The sequence below is a fragment of the Triturus cristatus genome, chromosome 10 (genome assembly GCF_964204655.1).
Source record: "Triturus cristatus chromosome 10, aTriCri1.1, whole genome shotgun sequence".
Classification (NCBI taxonomy): Eukaryota; Metazoa; Chordata; class Amphibia; order Caudata; family Salamandridae; genus Triturus; species Triturus cristatus.
In genome coordinates, this window is record NC_140593.1 from 1,232,892,635 (window position 1) to 1,232,912,750 (window position 20,116).

Genomic DNA, 20,116 nt, shown 5'->3' on the forward strand with positions numbered 1-20,116 from the left:
CGGTCTCCAGCCTTACCCTGTCCTCTGCTGCTGCCCCCAGGGGTCTGTCTGGGCCCTTGACAGCTCCCCCTGGGTCTCCATCCTTACCCTGCCCTCTGCTGCTACCCCCAGGGGTCTGCCCTGGGCCCTTGACAGCTCCCCCTGGGTGTCCAGCCTTACCCTGTCCTCTGCTGCTGCCCCCAGGGGTCTGTCTAGGCCCTTGACAGCTCCCCCGGGGTCTCCAGCCTTACCCTGCCCTCTGCTGCTGCCCCCAGGGGTCTGCCCTGGGCCCTTGACAGCTCCCCCTGGGTGTCCAGCCTTACCCTATCCTCTGCTGCTGCCCCCAGGGGTCTGTCTGGGCCCTTGACAGCTCCCCGGGGTCTCCAGCCTTACCCTGTCCTCTGCTGCTGCCCCCAGGGGTCTGTCTGGGCCCTTGACAGCTCCCCCTGGGTCTCCAGACTTACCCTGACCTCTTTTGCTGCCCCCAGGGGTCTGTCCGGGCCCTTGACAGCTCCCCCTGGGTATCCAGCCTTAACTTGCCCTCTGCTGCTGCCCCCAGGGGTCTGTCCGGGCCCTTGACAGCTCCCCCTGGGTATCCAGCCTTACCCTGTCCTCTGCTGCTGCCCCCAGGGGTCTGCCCAGGCCATCGCCAGCTCCCCCTGGGTCTCCAGCCTTACCCTGCCCTCTGCTGCTGCCCCCAGGGGTCTGCCCTGGGCCCTTGACAGCTCCCCCTGGGTATCCATCCTTACCCTGCCATCTTCTGCTGCCCCCTAGGGTCTGCCCAGGGCCCTTGACAGCTCCCCCGGGGTCTCCAGCCTTACCCTGCCCTCTGCTGATGCCCCCAGGGGTCTGCCCTGGGCCCTTGACAGCTCCCCCTGGGTGTCCAGCCTTACCCTGTCCTCTGCTGCTGCCCCCAGGGGTCTGTCTGGGCCCTTGACAGCTCACCCGGGGTCTCCAGCCTTACCCTGTCCTCTGCTGCTGCCCCCAGGGGTCTGTCTGGGCCCTTGACAGCTCCCCCTGGGTCTCCAGACTTACCCTGACCTCTTTTGCTGCCCACAGGGGTCTGTCCGGGCCCTTGACAGCTCCCCCTGGGTATCCAGCCTTAACTTGCCCTCTGCTGCTGCCCCCAGGGGTCTGTCCGGGCCCTTGACAGCTCCCCCTGGGTATCCAGCCTTAACTTGCCCTCTGCTGCTGCCCCCAGGGGTCTGTCCGGGCCCTTGACAGCTCCCCCTGGGTATCCAGCCTTAACTTGCCCTCTGCTGCTGCCCCCAGGGGTCTGTCCGGGCCCTTGACAGCTCCCCCTGGGTATCCAGCCTTACCCTGTCCTCTGCTGCTGCCCCCAGGGGTCTCCCCAGGCCATCGCCAGCTCCCCCTGGGTCTCCAGCCTTACCCTGCCCTCTGCTGCTGCCCCCAGGGGTCTGCCCTGGGCCCTTGACAGCTCCCCCTGGGTATCCATCCTTACCCTGTCGTCTGCTGCTGCCCCCATGGGTCTGTCTGGGCCCTTGACAGCTCCCCCTGGGTCTCCAGCCTTACCCTGTCCTCTGCTGCTGCCCCCAGGGGTCTGTCTGGGCCCTTGACAGCTCCCCCTGGGTCTCCATCCTTACCCTGCCCTCTGCTGCTGCCCCCAGGGGTCTGCCCTGGGCCCTTGACAGCTCCCCCTGGGTCTCCATCCTTACCATGCCCTCTGCTGCTGCCCCCAGGGGTCTGCCCTGGGCCCTTGACAGCTCCCCCTGGGTGTCCAGCCTTACCCTATCCTCTGCTGCTGCCCCCAGGGGTCTGTCTGGGCCCGTGACAGCTCCCCCTGGGTCTCCATCCTTACCCTGCCCTCTGCTGCTGCCCCCAGGGGTCTGCTCTGGGCCCTTGACAGCTCCCCCTGGGTGTCCAGCCTTACCCTGTCCTCTGCTGCTGCCCCCAGGGGTCTGTCTGGGCCCTTGACAGCTCCCCCGGGGTCTCCAGCCTTACCCTGTCCTCTGCTGCTGCCCCCAGGGGTCTGTCTGGGCCCTTGACAGCTCCCCCGGGGTCTCCAGCCTTACCCTGTCCTCTGCTGCTGCCCCCAGGGGTCTGTCTGGGCCCTTGACAGCTCCCCCTGGGTCTCCAGACTTACCCTGACCTCTTTTGCTGCCCACAGGGGTCTGTCCGGGTCCTTGACAGCTCCCCCTGGGTATCCAGCCTTAACTTGCCCTCTGCTGCTGCCCCCAGGGGTCTGTCCGGGCCCTTGACAGCTCCCCCTGGTTATCCAGCCTTAACTTGCCCTCTGCTGCTGCCCCCCAGGGGTCTGTCCGGGCCCTTGACAGCTCCCCCTGGGTATCCAGCCTTAACTTGCCCTCTGCTGCTGCCCCCCGGGGGCCTGTCCGGGCCCTTGACAGCTCCCCCTGGGTATCCAGCCTTACCCTGTCCTCTGCTGCTGCCCCCAGGGGTCTGCCCAGGCCATCGCCAGCTCCCCCTGGGTCTCCAGCCTTACCCTGCCCTCTGCTGCTGCCCCCAGGGGTCTGCCCTGGGCCCTTGACAGCTCCCCCTGGGTATCCATCCTTACCCTGCCCTCTTCTGCTGCCCCCTAGGGTCTGCCCTGGGCCCTTGACAGCTCCCCCTGGGTATTCAGCCTTACCCTGCCCTCTTCTGCTGCCCCCTGGGGTCTGCCCTGGGCCCTTGACAGCTCCCCCTGGGTCTCCAGCCTTACCCTGTCCTCTGCTGCTGCCCCCAGGGGTCTGTCTGGGCCCTTGACAGCTCCCCCTGGGTCTCCAGCCTTACCCGTCCTCTGCTGCTGCCCCCAGGGGTCTGTCTGGGCCCTTGACAGCTCCCCCTGGGTCTCCATCCTTACCCTGCCCTCTGCTGCTGCCCCCAGGGGTCTGCCCTGGGCCCTTGACAGCTCCCCCTGGGTCTCCATCCTTACCATGCCCTCTGCTGCTGCCCCCAGGGGTCTGCCCTGGGCCCTTGACAGCTCCCCCTGGGTGTCCAGCCTTACCCTGTCCTCTGCTGCTGCCCCCAGGGGTCTGTCTGGGCCCTTGACAGCTCCCCCTGGGTCTCCATCCTTACCCTGCCCTCTGCTGCTGCCCCCAGGGGTCTGCCCTGGGCCCTTGACAGCTCCCCCTGGGTGTCCAGCCTTACCCTGTCCTCTGCTGCTGCCCCCAGGGGTCTGTCTGGGCCCTTGACAGCTCCCCCGGGGTCTCCAGCCTTACCCTGTCCTCTGCTGCTGCCCCCAGGGGTCTGTCTGGGCCCTTGACAGCTCCCCTTGGGTCTCCAGCCTTAACCTGCCCTCTGCTGCTGCCCCCAGGGGTCTGCCCTGGGCCCTTGACAGCTCCCCCTGGGTCTCCAGCCTTACCCTGTCCTCTTCTGCTGCCCCCTGGGGTCTGCCCTGGGCACTTGACAGCTCCCCCTGGGTATCCATCCTTACCCTGTCCTCTGCTGCTGCCACCAGGGGTCTGCCCTGGGCACTTGACAGCTCCCCCTGGGTCTCCAGCCTTACCCTGTCCTCTTCTGCTGCCCCCTGGGGTCTGCCCTGGGCACTTGACAGCTCCCCCTGGGTCTCCAGCCTTACCCTGTCCTCTGCTGCTGCCCCCTGGGTTCTGCCCTGGGCACTTGACAGCTCCCCCTGGGTCTCCAGCCTTACCCTGTCCTCTGCTGCTGCCCCCAGGGGTCTGTCTGGGCCCTTGACAGCTCCCCCTGGGTCTCCAGCCTTACCCTGTCCTCTGCTGCTGCCCCCAGGGGTCTGCCTGGGCCCTTGACAGCTCCCCCTGGGTCTCCAGCCTTACCCTGCCCTCTGCTGCTGCCCCCAGGTTCTGTCCGGGCCCTTGACAGCTCCCCCTGGGTATCCATCCTTACCCTGTCGTCTGCAGCCGCCCCCAGGGGTATGCCATGGGCCCTTGATAGCTCACCCTGGGTATCCATCCTTACCCTGCCCTCTGCTGCTGCCCCCAGGGGTCTGCCCCGGGTCCCTGCTAGCTTGTGACACAGAGACGTCAGTAAACCTTATCATGTATTCACTGCCTCACTTCTCCACCTCTGTTCCATCGGCCTCACATCTCTCACTAGCTTACTCCCTTCTCAACCCTTTGTTGTTCTAGCCCCACCTCTTTTTTTCTCTGTCATTGCCTGCTCTTCTCTCCCTCATTCTCCGCATCTCCTCTGTTTGAGCTCACCCTGTCTACCTCACCTCTGTGCACCTCTTTGTACATCTATTTTCCTCTCACTTCCTGTCCCTACCTCTCTAATCTCTCTGTGCCTGGCCCCCTCGCTTTACTGCTTCAGCAACGTAGTCTTTCTTTCTGTGCCTCACCTGCCTCTGTGCACCTCATCTCTCCTTTAACCCCTCACCGCTCTCTCTTCCTTTCCATCTGCCCCTCAGATCTTTCCCTGACCGCTCTTTCTAAATCTGTTTTTTGCTGTCTTTTAAGTTTGGGGGATTTGTGTTACCTATTCAAATACACGCTCTGTGCCCTCCTGGTGACCCCGCCTCTCGTTCCACGTTGCATCTCTCTGCCCCTCTCTACTTGGCTACCGTTACCTCTCTTTTACCTCAGGTCTTTACCTTCTCTCTCTCATCACTTCACCTTTCTCTGAACGATCTTCCCCTCTCTCTACCTTTCCTCTTTCTGCCTCAGTCAATAACCCCCCTCTGCCCCTTTCTCTTCCTACCTCCCCCTTTCTCTCCCTCTGTGCACCTGTTTTCTGTCTGTGTGTCCTTTCTTCTTTACTTTCCATCTCTCCCTGCGCCTCGTCTCTATCACTACCTCTGTGTCCCCTCCACCTCACCTCTACCCTTTACCGTTCTCTCCCCCTCTCTCTGCTCCTCCTCTCTCCACCCTCTCCCAAGTCTCTTCCCCAGTGCAGTCGGATGTCTCTGTTTATCCAGATAACGCCAGAGGCGGGAATTAATCTGAATGCTGACCCCCTTTGCCTCATGGGAGGTGCAAACCCTCAGAGCAGCGCCTCGAACTTCACTGTGGCACCGAGAACGCCTCTTGAGTCGGGGATCTGTGTGGGATCCCGAATATCCAGAAATTAAAGCTACAATTCCAAGTGCTGTGTGCACGTGTCTCATTCACGGATATTATGGCCCGGTCACTAATCTTCAAGCAGCCTCCCTCCCTCTGTCTTCCCCTCGATGGGAGGCCGCAGCTGCAGAGGCACCGAATCCTTATCAAATATTATTGTTGCAAAACGTGGAATACAACATTATTTGGCGGGAAAAAGCTGAAAATAAGTGTTAAATCCACTGGTGTTCCAAACAGGATGCCCGAATGCCTGCCTTATCCGGGGCCCCAGATGTCCTGAAGATGCATCTCGTGTTCTGTGGTGTCTAGCGCCTTGTGTGATTTCAGGCAGGATTGTTAAAGGGACGTCATGGAACTAGAGTCAGGCAGGAGATGACCCCCACCCTGGTGACCTCTCAGTCTCAGGCTGAAATGAGCAGCGGAGTCCCCGGGCACCATTATTGGAACACGTGAGGGCAAGGGCGACGTGACAGGGCATGGTGCCCCTTGGTGGGGGTGCACAGGCGCCTTCCTGTCAGTACACAGGGGTGCGGTCTGTACAGACCCTGAAAGAACCAGTACACAGTCCCACCACTGGAGCCGCACTGGTCGCTGCACGAGGACACGGGCTCCTTACTCCGTCCCTCTACTAGCCAGCCCCACAACTGAGGACCTCTGGAGTTCACCTGGGTCTTGTTAGATCGCCTGATAAAATATATGACTCCGGCGAGATTTACAGGAACTCAAGATTCCATCTCCTGAACTGGACACGATGCTCTGCGTCAACTCAAGAGTAGGACACAACACTCAGATGAGGCCTCTAGAGCCGGACACTGTGCTCCAGGTGAGGCCTCCAGAGCTGGATACAATACTCCAGGTGAGGCCTCCAGAGCTGGATACAATACTCAGGCGAGGCCTCCAGAGCTGGATACAATACTCCAGGGGAGGCCTCAGAACAGGATTCAATACTCTAGGTGAGGCCTCCAGAGCTGGATACAATACTCCAGGTGAGGCCTCCAGAGCTGGATTCAATAAGCAGGATACAATACTCCAGGTGAGAACTCCAGAGCTGGATACAATACTCCAGGTGAGGCCTCCAGAGCTGGACACAATACTCCAGGTGAGGCCTCCAGAGCTGGACACAATACTCCAGGTGAGGCCTCCAGAGCTGGATACAATACTCCAGGTGAGTCTTCCAGAGCTGGATACAATACTCCAGGTGAGGCCTCCAGAGTTGGATACAATACTCCAGGTGAGGCCTCTGAGCTGGATACAATACTCCAAGTGAGGCCTCCAGAGCTGGACTCAATACTCCAGGCGACGTCTCCAGAGCTGGATTCAATACTCCAGGTGAGGCCTCCAGAGCTGGACACAATACTCCAGGCGACGTCTCCAGAGCTGGATTCAATACTCCAGGTGAGGCCTCCAGAGCTGGACACAATACTCCAGGTGAGGCCTCCAGAGCTGGATACAACACTCCAGGTGAGGCCTCCAGAGTTGGATACAATACTCAAGATGAGGCCTCCAGAGCTGGACACAATACTCCAGGCGACGTCTCCAGAGCTGGATTCAATACTCCAGGTGAGGCCTCCAGAGTTGGATACAATACTCCAGGGGAGGCCTCAGAGTTTGATACAATACTCCAGGTGAGGCCTCCGGAGCTGGATACAATACTCCAGGTGAGGCCTCAGAACAGGATAAAATACTCCAGGTGAGGCCCCTAGAGCTGGATACAATACTCCAGGTGAGGCCTTCAGAGCTGGATACAATACTCCAGGTGAGGCCTCCAGAGCTGGACACAATACTCCAGGTGAGGCCTCAGAGCAGGATACAATACTCCAGATGAGGCCCCTAGAGCTGGATACAACACTCCAGGTGAGGCCTAAGAACAGGATACAATACTCCAGGTGAGGCCTCCAGAGCTGGATACAATACTCCAGGTGAGGCCTCCAGAGCTGGATACAATACTCCAGGTGAGGCCTCCAGAGCTGGACACAATACTCCCGGTGAGGCCTCAGAACAGGATACAATACTCCAGTTGAGGTCTCCAGAGCTGGATACAATACTCCAGGCGAGGCCTCCAGACTGGATTCAATACTCCAGGTGAAGCCTCAGAACAGGATACAATACTGCAGGTGAGGCCTCCAGAGCTGGATACAATACTCCAGGTGAGGCCTCCAGAGCTGGATACAATACTCCAGGTGAGTCTTCCAGAGCTGGATACAATACTCCAGGTGAGGCCTCCAGAGCTGGATACAAGACTCCAGGTGAGGCCTCCAGAGCTGAATACAATACTCCAGGTGAGGCCTCAGAGTTTGATACAATACTCCAGGTGAGGCCCCTAGAGCTGGATACAATACTCCAGGTGAGGCCTCCAGAGCTGGATACAATACTCCAGGTGAGGCCTCCAGAGCTGGATACAATACTCCAGGTGAGGCCCCTAGAGCTGGATACAATACTCCGGGTGAGGCCTCCAGAGCTGGATACAATACTCCAGGTGAGGCCTCCAGAACTGGACACAATACTCCAGGTGAGGCCTCCAGAGCTGGACACAATACTCCAGGCGACGTCTCCAGAGCTGGACACAATACTTCAGGTGAGGCCTCCAGAGCTGGATACAATACTCCAGGTGAGCCGTCAGAACAGGATACAATACTCCAGGCGAGGCCTCCGGAGCTGGATACAATACTCTTGGTGAGGCCTCAGAACAGGATACAATACTCCAGGGGAGGCCTCAGAACAGGATACAATACTCCAGGTGAGGCCTCCAGAGCTGGATACAATACTCCAAGAGAGGCCTCCAGAGCTGGATTCAATACTCCAGGTGAGGCCTCAGAACAGGATACAATACTCCAGGTGAGGCCTCCAGAGCTGGATTCAATACTCCAGGTGAGGCCTCCAGAGCTGGATTCAATACTCCAGGTGAGGCCTCCAGAGCTGGATACAATACTCCAGGTGAGGCCTCCAGAGCTGGATACAATACTCCAGGTGAGGCCCCCAGAGCTGGATACAATACTCCAGGTGAGGCCCCTAGAGCTGGATACAATACTCCAGGTGAGGCCTCCAGAGCTGGATACAATACTCCAGGTGAGGCCTCAGAACAGGATTCAATACTCCAGGTGAGGCCTCCAGAGCTGGATACAATACTCCAGGTGAAGCCTCCAGAGCAGGACACAATACTCCAGGTGAGGCCTCCAGAGCTGGATACAATACTCCAGGCGAGGCCTCCGGAGCTGGACACAATACTCAAGGTGAGACCTCTGAGCTGGATACAATACTACAGGTGAGGCCTCCAGAGCTGGACACAATACTCCAGGTGAGGCCTCCAGAGCTGGATTCAATACTCCAGGTGAAGCCTCCGGAGCTGGATTCAATACTCCCGGTGAAGCCTCCGGAGCTGGATACAATACTCCAGGCGAGGCCTCAGAGTTTGATACAATACTCCAGGTGAGGCCTCAGAGTTTGATACAATACTCCAGGTGAGGCCTCCAGAGCTGGATACAATACTCCAGGTGAGGCCTCCAGAGCTGGATACAATAGTCCAGGTGAGGCCTCCAGAGCTGGATACAATACTCCAGGTGAGGCTTCCAGAGCTGGGTACAATACTCCAGGTGAGGCCCCTAGAGCTGGATACAATACTCCAGGTGAGGCCTCCAGAGCTGGATACAGTACTCCAGGTGAGGCCTCCAGAGCTGGATACAATACTCAGGCGAGGCCTCCAGAGCTGGATACAATACTCCAGGGGAGGCCTCAGAACAGGATTCAATACTCTAGGTGAGGCCTCCAGAGCTGGATACAATACTCCAGGTGAGGCCTCCAGAGCTGGATTCAATAAGCTGGATACAATACTCCAGGTGAGAACTCCAGAGCTGGATACAATACTCCAGGTGAGGCCTCCAGAGCTGGACACAATACTCCAGGTGAGGCCTCCAGAGCTGGATACAATACTCCAGGTGAGGCCTCCAGAGCTGGACACAATACTCCAGGTGAGGCATCCAGAGCTGGATACAATACTCCAGGTGAGCCCTCAGAGTTTGATACAATACTCCAGGTGAGGCCTCCAGAGCTGGATACAATACTCCAGGTGAGGCCTCCAGAGATGGACACAATACTCCAGGTGAGGCCCCTAGAGCCGGATACAATTCTCCAGCTGAGGCCTCCAGAGCTGGATACAATACTCCAGCTGAGGCCTCCAGAGCTGGATACAATACTCCAGCTGAGGCCTCCAGAGCTGGAGTATTGTAGAACATCCTTTTCTATAGGATTTACCTCTCCCTGCACACCCCAACTTTACCCTTGATCCCCCATAGCGCCCCCTTGTGGCCCTGTGGATGGTTTGCACTGGGTCAGACACTCCCTTGAAGAGCTGTTCTTACACCTGCCAGTTGTAATGATTGACCTGCAAACAAACAGGTGAACATACCATTACCACATCCCCTTGATGAGGTTAAATAGAAGTGAATCATATGTCAGGAGCTGCACAAAAAGAAAACTAATGGATGGGAGGCTTGGGTTGAAATACTGCAGATAAACAGCAAAGAGGCCTCTCTGGGGGTCCATACTTGACACATGGGGAACAAGCTAGTTTGCTGGAGTGCAACCACACACTTGTCTTTGCAAATGTAATCATTTTTCGTATGAGTACTTCTGGCCCACCTGAGGACCTGCTCCCAGAAAATAAAATAAATATTTTACAGATAGACTGTGAGAGCTACAAGCTAAATGGAAAGCAGAATGTGTGAGAACCTGTGCACAGGTGAATGGAAGACTCTTCCACCTCAAGTACATGATGCCAAGTGAGAAACTGATCCAAAATATGTGCCCCTCGTTTAGCCTTACAGGGGGCACACATCTGAGAAACGCAAACAAAGCTGGTTTCTTTGAGTCTGGCCGCAAAATACTTTTTACCAAGGCTCTGGACCTGCTGGTAACATCAAGTGTTCACGATGAGTGAGACCAGGTTATCAGTTTAAAGAACCAGTTCGGCCTCCCAGGACAAGGCGACCACGAGGGCCCCTCCGGCCACATACGCCTCACATACCCACGCTGCCCTTGGAAGCGTGCTCAAGGAGTGAGACTCACCCCCCATCCCACTGATCCCCTGTCCAGCCTTAGCTTGTAATTTTGAGCAGGACATAGTGCTGTACACAACCAAGCGTTACCCTGTGTCCCCTCTTCTATTGCAGAATCTCTGGAGCTGATCGCAACCGCCGCCGAGCACTCCAACGCAGCGATACGGAAGATGGTGAGACCTTCACTTCCGGGTTCAAGAAGTGGGGGGGGAGTTCACTTCAAATGTGCTAGGAGTTACGCTAAAGCTCCTCGTATTGGCAGGGGGGGTCCGGTCTGTGCCCTAAGAGGGCTGCCTGTGTGCTTGATATAGCCTTCGACTGGTACTGCTGATCTGTGAAATGCCAACTGGTAAATACTAGCAAAGGTGCATAGTTTATCCTCAACAAGACTCTTTGGAACTGGTAGGGTGACTGCTACGCTATGTGTACAATTATTCTGCCCTCTTCAAATGATTCATTGAGTGAGGGAAGGGCTGAGGCATCACTAGAGCGAAGACTAACATGGAATAGGGCCTCAAATTTACACTTCAGAGACATCCCACATTTTACCCCTGACTCTGTTTCTCTTCACAGGAACGGATGCACAATCTGCTGAAGGTCTATGAGCTCCTGGGGGGCGAGGAGGATATAGTCAGCCCAACCAATGAGCTCATCAAGGAAGGCCACATCCTGAAGCTCTCGGCCAAGAATGGCACCACACAGGACAGGTACCTCATACTGGTGAGTAACACAGGGAGTGCGCACACAGGACAGGTACCTCATACTGGTGAGTAACACACAGGAGTGGGCACACAGGACAGGTACCTCATACTGGTGAGTAACACGGAGGAGTGGGCACACAGGACAGGTACCTCATACTGGTGAGTACCACAGGGAGTGCGCACACAGGACAGGTACCTCATACTGGTGAGTAGCATGGAGGAGTGGGCACACAGGACAGGTACCTCATACTGGTGAGTAACACACAGGAGTGGGCCCTCACAGGACAGGTACCTCATACTGGTGAGTACCACAGGGAGTGCGCACACAGGAAAGGTACCTCATACTGGTGAGTAACACACAGGAGTGGGCCCTCACAGGTCAGGTACCTCATACTGGTGAGTACCACAGGGAGTGGGCACACAGGACAGGTACCTCATACTGGTGAGTAACACGGAGGAGTGGGCACACAGGACAGGTACCTCATACTGGTGAGTAACACGGAGGAGTGGGCACACAGGTCAGGTACTCATACTGGTGAGTACCACAGGGAGTGCGCACACAGGACAGGTACCTCATACTGGTGAGTAACACACAGGAGTGGGCACAACTGCACCTTGCTACATGATCGATACCTCCCATACTGTTGAGTAACAGAGAAGACGCCACCAAGAATGGCATTGTGCAGGACACTTACCTGTAATAGGCAGCAGACAGGACAGGTACCCTGTGCTGGTGAGAGGGAGTGAGCAAGGCAGTACAGGTGCCTCATGCTGGTGAGCAACGGAGAGCAAGCAGGGCACAACAGGCACCCTATGCTGGTGAGAAACAGAGAGTGTGCAGTACAGATGCCTTATGCTGGACAGTAACGGAGAGCGAGCAGGACAGGTTCCTCATGCTGGTCGGTAACGGAGCAGGCCGGACAGGTTCCTCATGCAGGTAAATATTAGAAGTGGCAGGACAGGTACCCTATGCTGATGAGTAACAGAGAGTGGGCAGGGCAGTACAGACAGCTCATGCTGGAGAGTAACGGAGAACAGCCAGTGTAGAACACATACCTCATGCTGGTGAGTATCGCAGAGCAGGGCAGGACACGTACCTCATGCTGGTGTCTGTCCTCTGAAATAACCGCGTCTGCTCAGGTTGTACTATGTAATGGTCATTCAGTAAGTCTGTCTGTGGTACCTCCGAGCAGGGAATGATTCTGATTCGAACCTTCTTTTGTCACCAGTTCAATGACCGGTTGCTGTACTGCGTGCCTAAGCTGCGCCTGATTGGACAGAAGTTCAGCGTGCGAGCTCGGATCGACGTGGATGGGATGGAGGTAGGTCTATGTCCTTATGGGGGTGTAGGATAGAAACGTGTCCACACGAGGTGACCTCTGTTTGTCTCTGTGCCTCACAGCTGAAAGAAACCAGCAACCTCAACCCGGCGCGGACCTTCCTGGTGTCAGGCAAGCAGCGGTCTCTGGAGCTGCAGGCCAGGTAGGGTCTACGTCTAGAAATGTGTGGAAACCTGCCCAAGACATGTGTCTGGCGCCATCCTATGCCTCATGCACCTGGCGATGTGTGAAAACCTCTCCAAGGCGTGTGTCTGGCGCCATCTTATGCCTCATTCACTTGACGTTGTGTAAGAACCTATCCAAGGCATGTGTCTGGCGCCATCTTATGTCTCATGCACCTGCCGATGTGTGAGAACCTGTCCAAGGCATGTGTCTGGCGTCATATTATGTTGTATGCATCTAGCAATGTGTGAAAACTGGTCTACGGTATGTGCCTTGTAGGATCTTATGCCTCATGCACCTAGAGCTGTGGGAAAATGTGCTCAAGATGTGTGCCTACTTGATTGGGAAACAAGGAAACCCTACCCACAAGGAGCCTGGGTATTATGTGCTGTAAGGAAACAATAGCTTATGCGGATTAATACTTAACAATATAGTATGTAATCTAAAATAATGATGAAAAAAAGAAAAGGGGATTATGAAAGATGTCAGAAGAAAAGGCAAAGCCACACACGTTAGGTCTTTTTTGTGAAGAATGTTCTTCGTTTATATTACTAGAATATTTACACAAGAAGTGGACATAAATTTACAATACAAATTGACATTTAAACAAACAAATTACAAATTAGTGTCCCAATGAAAAAAACCTTAAACAAACAAATAACATAAAATACGACATACAAACAAGGTTTCCATTTCTCTTTACAAAGGCAATCACAAATAATTAATAATTCAAATTAGCAACACTCAATTATTATAGGTGTTGATTTAGTGATTTGCCTATCGCGTCAACGGCGTTTCGACCCTATTCCAAGTTAAAGGGTCTCGTCAGGACTGTCTAATATAGGGACACCTAAAAAGGGATGAGGAAAATATGTGTCAAAAAAGAGATCAAAGTGTCTCAAAGAAAGAAATATAGGTGATGAGCCTATCTACCTTATCGTCCAGGGCAGGTCTAGCGTGTAAGTGTACAGTGACACCGTGTTCAAAGTGAAAGGATAAAATACTCACAGGTACCCAGCCGGGTGCTGTGTGAGGACGAAAAAAACCATTATTATCACCACCATAATCCAATCACTTAATTATCAAGTAAATACCCAAGTTTCTACTTACCCCTGTGAGAGAGGACTCACACGGAGGCAGTTGCCCACTGTAATTCAATACGGTTTTGATTTTAGCGTGATGTAAGGGTCCTTCAATATACAACACCTACAGAAGCTCCAGACTGCTGTGTAGCTGTCGCCTCGTATTAACGAGTCCGGTAAACTATTCAAAAAATATACAAAAACGGAGGACGATGATATTGTAAGTGCATTCAGGGGAAATATCCTCTTCGGTCTATAAATGACCTATAACGAAAAACATTATAGTGGAGACGCCGCTCCTACCTCTCTTCCTCCTTCCGGGTTTACGAATGTCCCGAGAAGTGCTGCAGCAGGCAACCAAAGTCCTGTCTGCTTGGTACGATCACAGCGGTTGGTCGGGGTAATGGGATACTTAAACCTGATTCGCTAAAGAATGGCCAATCTAAAGTGTCCAACAATAATGTAGCGGTGGGTCGAGCGTGACATTGCCTAGTAACCAGCAACTGCAGTCGATCATTCTAGCGTGATTTCGAAGCTTGTGAATAAAGTTTTTTAAGGACATTGAATTGAGTGAGTGCTGAGCTACGTTCTATACCGCTGTGTTATTAATAGTGTTTATACTAATAGAAAGACGGGACTGTCGGATTGACTATCATAATTTGAAAGGTGATAATAGACTTATAAATGTTCACAGTCATTAGACTTGATAGAAACAGTCCTGCATTCTACGGCGGTAAATGATCAGTTGTTTTTTGTAAATGGGGTTGCGGTACAAAAACAATTATCGTGACAGTTACATAATTTCATTTACAATAAACACAAAAATTACAGTGGTTGCTAATATCAGGCTTTTTCGTTCGTTCATTGGTTATGGCATGTAACAGTGGCAATTACTTCAATTATTTGAACAATGCGCAATGAATGTAACGGTTCAGCGCCAAGACAATGGTGAAAATATTCACTAGTTTGAAGAAATAATAAATAATAATAATGCAAATGCATGACATACACTACAAAAAGGCTTAAAATAGTTTTCTTATCAAAGACAATATGTGCCTCAACCAATTGTTAATTATTCAATCAAAAACATTATAGTACTGTACATTCGCTTTTACAAAGTACATATGACAATAGATCTCTAACCATATAGATTATACATCACTTATTGTTACATAAGTACAATTCCGGCTAATTATGGAAAAGCACGACAGAACCTCTTTGAAATTTCAGTTAGAGCTGTATTGAAAGGGCTGTGTTGAAAGACATACTAGGTACGCAAGCTACACTGATTAGGAGATCAGTGGTAGCCCACAAGGACACAGTATACAATATACCACATTTTTAGTATTGCAGTTGGCAAAGAAATTTAGTAGTTGATCGACCTTTCCATGAGTGAATTTTTTGGTATTTGTTGTAAATTCTGTTATTCTGTATATTGTATACTGTGTCCTTGTGGGCTACCATATATTGGACAAACCCAACAAATTGTTAAAGCACGCATAGGACAACACCGCAGTAGGATTAGGAATTCTGTTCCCAATGCCCCATTGGTCACTCACTTTGAAGAGAAAGGGCACACGGCAAATGACATTCGCTGGCAGGTAATAGATAAAGTGATCGCTCCGAAAAGGGGTGGAGATTTATCACAGATATTGCAATGATTAGAGTGTCGTTGGATTGAACGTACTAACTCCATACTACAGGGGCTGAATTCAGCTGAGGAATGGCGTGGGTTTATCACTACCCTCTCCTAATCAGTGTAGCTTGCGTACCTAGTATGTCTTTCAACACAGCCCTTTCAATACAGCTCTAACTGAAATTTCAAAGAGGTTCTGTCGTGCTTTTCCATAATTAGCCCGAATTGTACTTATGTAACAATAAGTGATGTATAATCTATATGGTTAGAGATCTATTGTCATATGTACTTTGTAAAAGCGAATGTACAGTACTATAATGTTTTTGATTGAATAATTAACAATTGGTTGAGGCACATATTGTCTTTGATAAGAAAACTATTTTAAGCCTTTTTGTAGTGTATGTCATGCATTTGCATTATTATTATTTATTATTTCTTCAAACTAGTGAATATTTTCACCATTGTCTTGGCGCTGAACCGTTACATTCATTGCGCATTGTTCAAATAATTGAAGTAATTGCCACTGTTACATGCCATAACCAATGAACGAATGAAAAAGCCTGATATTAGCAACCACTGTAATTTTTGTGTTTATTGTAAATGAAATTATGTAACTGTCACGATAATTGTTTTTGTACCGCAACCCCATTTACAAAAAACAACTGATCATTTACCGCCGTAGAATGCAGGACTGTTTCTATCAAGTCTAATGACTGTGAACATTTATAAGTCTATTATCACCTTTCAAATTATGATAGTCAATCCGACAGTCCCGTCTTTCTATTAGTATAAACACTATTAATAACACAGCGGTATAGAACGTAGCTCAGCTCTCACTCAATTCAATGTCCTTAAAAAACTTTATTCACAAGCTTCGAAATCACGCTAGAATGATCGACTGCAGTTGCTGGTTACTAGGCAACGTCACGCTCGCCCCACCGCTACATTATTGTTGGACACTTTAGATTGGCCATTCTTTAGCGAATCAGGTTTAAGTATCCCATTACCCCGACCAACCGCTGTGATCGTACCAAGCAGACAGGACTTTGGTTGCCTGCTGCAGCACTTCTCGGGACATTCGTAAACCCGGAAGGAGGAAGAGAGGTAGGAGCGGCGTCTCCACTATAATGTTTTTCGTTATAGGTCATTTATAGACCGAAGAGGATATTTCCCCTGAATGCACTTACAATATCATCGTCCTCCGTTTTTGTATATTTTTTGAATAGTTTACCGGACTCGTTAATACGAGGCGACAGCTACACAGCAGTCTGGAGCTTCTGTAGGTGTTGTATATTGAAGGACACTTACATCACGCTAAAATCAAAACCGTATTGAATTACAGTGGGCAACTGCCTCCGTGTGAGTCCTCTCTCACAGGGGTAAGTAGAAACTTGGGTATTTACTTGATAATTAAGTGATTGGATTATGGTGGTGATAATAATGGTTTTTTTCGTCCTCACACAGCACCCGGCTGGGTACCTGTGAGTATTTTATCCTTTCACTTTGAACACGGTGTCACTGTACACTTACACGCTAGACCTGCCCTGGACGATAAGGTAGATAGGCTCATCACCTATATTTCTTTCTTTGAGACACTTTGATCTCTTTTTTTGACACATATTTTCCTCATCCCTTTTTAGGTGTCCCTATATTAGACAGTCCTGACGAGACCCTTTAACTTGGAATAGGGTCGAAACGCCGTTGACGCGATAGGCAAATCACTAAATCAACACCTATAATAATTGAGTGTTGCTAATTTGAATTATTAATTATTTGTGATTGCCTTTGTAAAGAGAAATGGAAACCTTGTTTGTATGTCGTATTTTATGTTATTTGTTTGTTTAAGGTTTTTTTCATTGGGACACTAATTTGTAATTTGTTTGTTTAAATGTCAATTTGTATTGTAAATTTATGTCCACTTCTTGTGTAAATATTCTAGTAATATAAACGAAGAACATTCTTCACAAAAAAGACCTAACGTGTGTGGCTTTGCCTTTTCTTCTGACATCTTTCATAATCCCCTTTTCTTTTTTTCATCATTATTTTAGATTACATACTATATTGTTAAGTATTAATCCGCATGAGCTATTGTTTCCTTACAGCACAAGATGTGTGCCTGGCGCCATCCTATGTTGCATGTACCTAGCAATGTCTGAAGATATGTCCACAGAGTGTGCATGGCGCCTTCTTATGTCAAATGCACCTAGTTATGTATGAAAACGTGCCCAAGGTGTGTTCCTGGTGCCATATTATGTTGCATGGACCTGGCAATATGTGAAAACCTGTCCAAGGCGTGTGTCTGGTGCCATCTTATGCCTCATGCACCTAGCGATGTGTGAAAACCTGTCCAAGGCCTGTGTCTGGTGCCATCTTATGCCTCATGCATCTGGCGATGAGTGAAAACCTGTCCAGGGCGTGTGTCTGGTGCCATCTTATGCCTCATGCACCTGCCAATGTGTGAGAACCTGTCAATGGCGTGTGTCTGGCGCCACCTTATGTTGCATGCACCTGCCAATGTGTGAGAACCTGTCCAAGGCGTGTGTCTGGCGCCATCTTATGCCTCATGCACCTAGCGATGTGTGAGAACCTATCCATGGCGTGTGTCCGGCGCCATCTCATGCCTCATGCACCTGCGAATGTGTGACAACCTGTCCAAGGCGTGTGTCTGGTGCCATCTTATGCCTCATGACCTGCCAAAGTGTGAGAGCCTGTCCAAGGCGTGTGTCTGGCGCCACCTTATGTTGCATGCATTTGGCGATGTGTGAAAACCTGTCCAAGGCGTGTGTCTGGTGCCATCCTAAGCCTCATGCACCTGGGGATATGTGAGAACCTGTCCATGGTCTATGTCTGGTGCCATCTTATGCCTCATGCACCTAGCAATGTGTGAGAACCTGTCCAAGGCGTGTGCAGGCACCATCTTATCCCTCATGAACCTTGTGATATGTGAGAACCTGTCTAAGGCATGTGCCTGGCGCCATCTTATGCCTCATGTACCTGCCAATGTGCGAGAACCTGTCCAAGGCGTGTGTCTGGCACCATCTTATGCCTCATGCACCTGGCACTCTGTGAGAACCTGTCCAAGGCATGTGCCTGGCATCTTCTTATGCCTTATGCACCTGGTGATGTGTGGCACCTGTCCAAGGCATGTATCTGGCACCTGTCAAAGGTGTGTGTCTGGTGCCATCTTATGCCTCATGCACCTTGTGATGTGTGGCATCTGTCCAAGGCGTGTCTGGTGCCACCTTATGCCGCATGCACCTGGTGCTGTGTGAGAACCTGTCCAAGGCGTGTGTCTGGTGCCATCTTATGCCTTATGCACCTGGTGATGTGTGAGAGCCTGTCCAAGGTGTGTGCCTGGTGCCATCTTATGCCTCATACACCTAGAGATGTGTGGCACCTGTCCAAGGCATGTGTCTGGCACCTGTCCAAGGCGTGTGTCTGGTGCCATCTTATGCACCTGGTGATCTGTGGCACCTGTCCAGGGTGTGTGTCTCGTGCCATCTTATGCCTCTTGCACCTGGCACTGTGTGAGAACCTGTCCAAGGCATGTACCTGGCATCCTCTTTTGCCTTATGCACCTAGTAATGTGTGGCACCTGTCCAAGGTGTGTGTCTGGTGCCATCTTATGCCTTATGCACCTGGTGATGTGTGAGAGCCTGTCCAAGGCGTGTGTCTTGTGCCATCTTATGCCTTAAGCACCTGGTGATGTGTGGCCCCTGTCCAAGGTGTGCTTGGTGCCATCTTATGCCTTATGCACCTGGCGCTGTGTGAGAACCTGTCCAAGGCATGCGTCTGGCATCATTTTATGCCTTATGCACCTGGTGATGTATGAGAGCCTGTCCAAGGCGTGTGCCTAGCATCATCTTATGCCTCATGCACCTAGAGATGTGTGGCACCTGTCCAAGGCATTTGTCTGGTGTCATCTTATGCCTTATGCACCTGGTGATGTGTGGCACCTGTCCAAGGTGTGTGTCTAGCGCCATCTTATGCCTTATGCACCTGGCGCTGTGTAAGAACCTTTCCAAGGCATGTGCCTGGCATCATCTTATGCCTTATGCACCTGGTGATGTGTGAGAGCCTGTCCAAGGCATGTGCCTGGCACCATCTTATGCCTCATGCACCTGGTGATGTGTGGCACTGTCCAAGGTGTGTGTGTGCTGCCATCATATGCTTCATGCACCTGGCGCTGTGTGAGAACCTATCCAAAGCATGTGCCTGGCATCCTCTTATGCCTTATGCACCTAGTGATGTGTGGCACCTGTCCAAGGTGTGTGTCTGGTGCCATCTTATGCCTCATGCACCTGGTGATGTGTGAGAGCCTGTCCAAGGCATGTGTCTCGTGCCATCTTATGCCTAATGCACCTGGTGATGTGTGGCCCCTGTCCAAGGCATCAATGGCGCCATCTTATGCCTTCTGCACCTGGTGCTGTGTGAGAACCTGTCCAAGGCATATGCCTGGCATCATCTTATGCCTTATGCCCCTGGTGATGTGTGAGAGCCTGTCCAAGGTGTGTGCCTGGCATCATCTTATGCCCCTGGTGATGTGTGAGAGCCTGTCCAAGGCGTGTGCCTGGCATCATCTTATGCCTCATGCACCTAGAGATGTGTGGCACCTGTCCAAGGCATGTGTCTGGCACCTGTCCAAGGCGTGTGTCTGGTGCCATCTTATGCCTTATGCACTTGGTGATGTGTGGCACTGTCCAAGGTGTGTGTGTGCTGCCATCCTATGCCTCATGCACCTGGCGCTGTGTGAGAACCTATCCAAGGCATGTGTCTGGCATCATCTTATGCCTTATGCACCTAGTGATGTGTGGCACCTGTCCAAGGCTTGTGTCTGGTGCCATCTTATGCCTCATGCACCTGGTGATGTGTGAGAGCCTGTCCAAGGTGTGTGTCTGGTGCTATCTTATGCCTCATGCACCTGGTGATGTGTGAGAGCCTATCCAAGGCGTGTGTCTGGTGCTATCTTATGCCTCATGCACCTGGTGATGTGTGAGAGCCTGTCCAAGGCGTGTGTCTGGTGCTATCTTATGCCTCATGCACCTGGTGATGTGTGAGAGCCTGTCCAAGGCGTGGGTCTCGTGCCATCTTATGCACCTGATGATGTGTGGCCCCTGTCCAAGGCGTCTCTGGCGCCATATTATGCATTATGCACCTGGCGCTGTGTGAGAACC

The 20,116-nt window shown here is 52.1% G+C and overlaps 1 protein-coding gene across 5 annotated transcripts in view; it reads left to right on the forward strand.

Annotated features, from left to right (window-relative positions):
• FGD1 (FYVE, RhoGEF and PH domain containing 1) overlaps positions 1-20,116 on the forward strand; it is a 425,310-nt gene that overhangs the window by 383,965 nt on the left and 21,229 nt on the right. For all 5 annotated transcript variants that reach the window (XM_085629850.1, XM_085629851.1, XM_085629852.1 and 2 more), the window contains 4 exons: positions 10,136-10,194; positions 10,595-10,741; positions 11,952-12,044; positions 12,125-12,204. In XM_085629850.1, the coding sequence (XP_085485976.1) occupies positions 10,136-10,194; positions 10,595-10,741; positions 11,952-12,044; positions 12,125-12,204 (379 nt within the window). The remainder of the gene's footprint in view (positions 1-10,135; positions 10,195-10,594; positions 10,742-11,951; positions 12,045-12,124; positions 12,205-20,116) is intronic.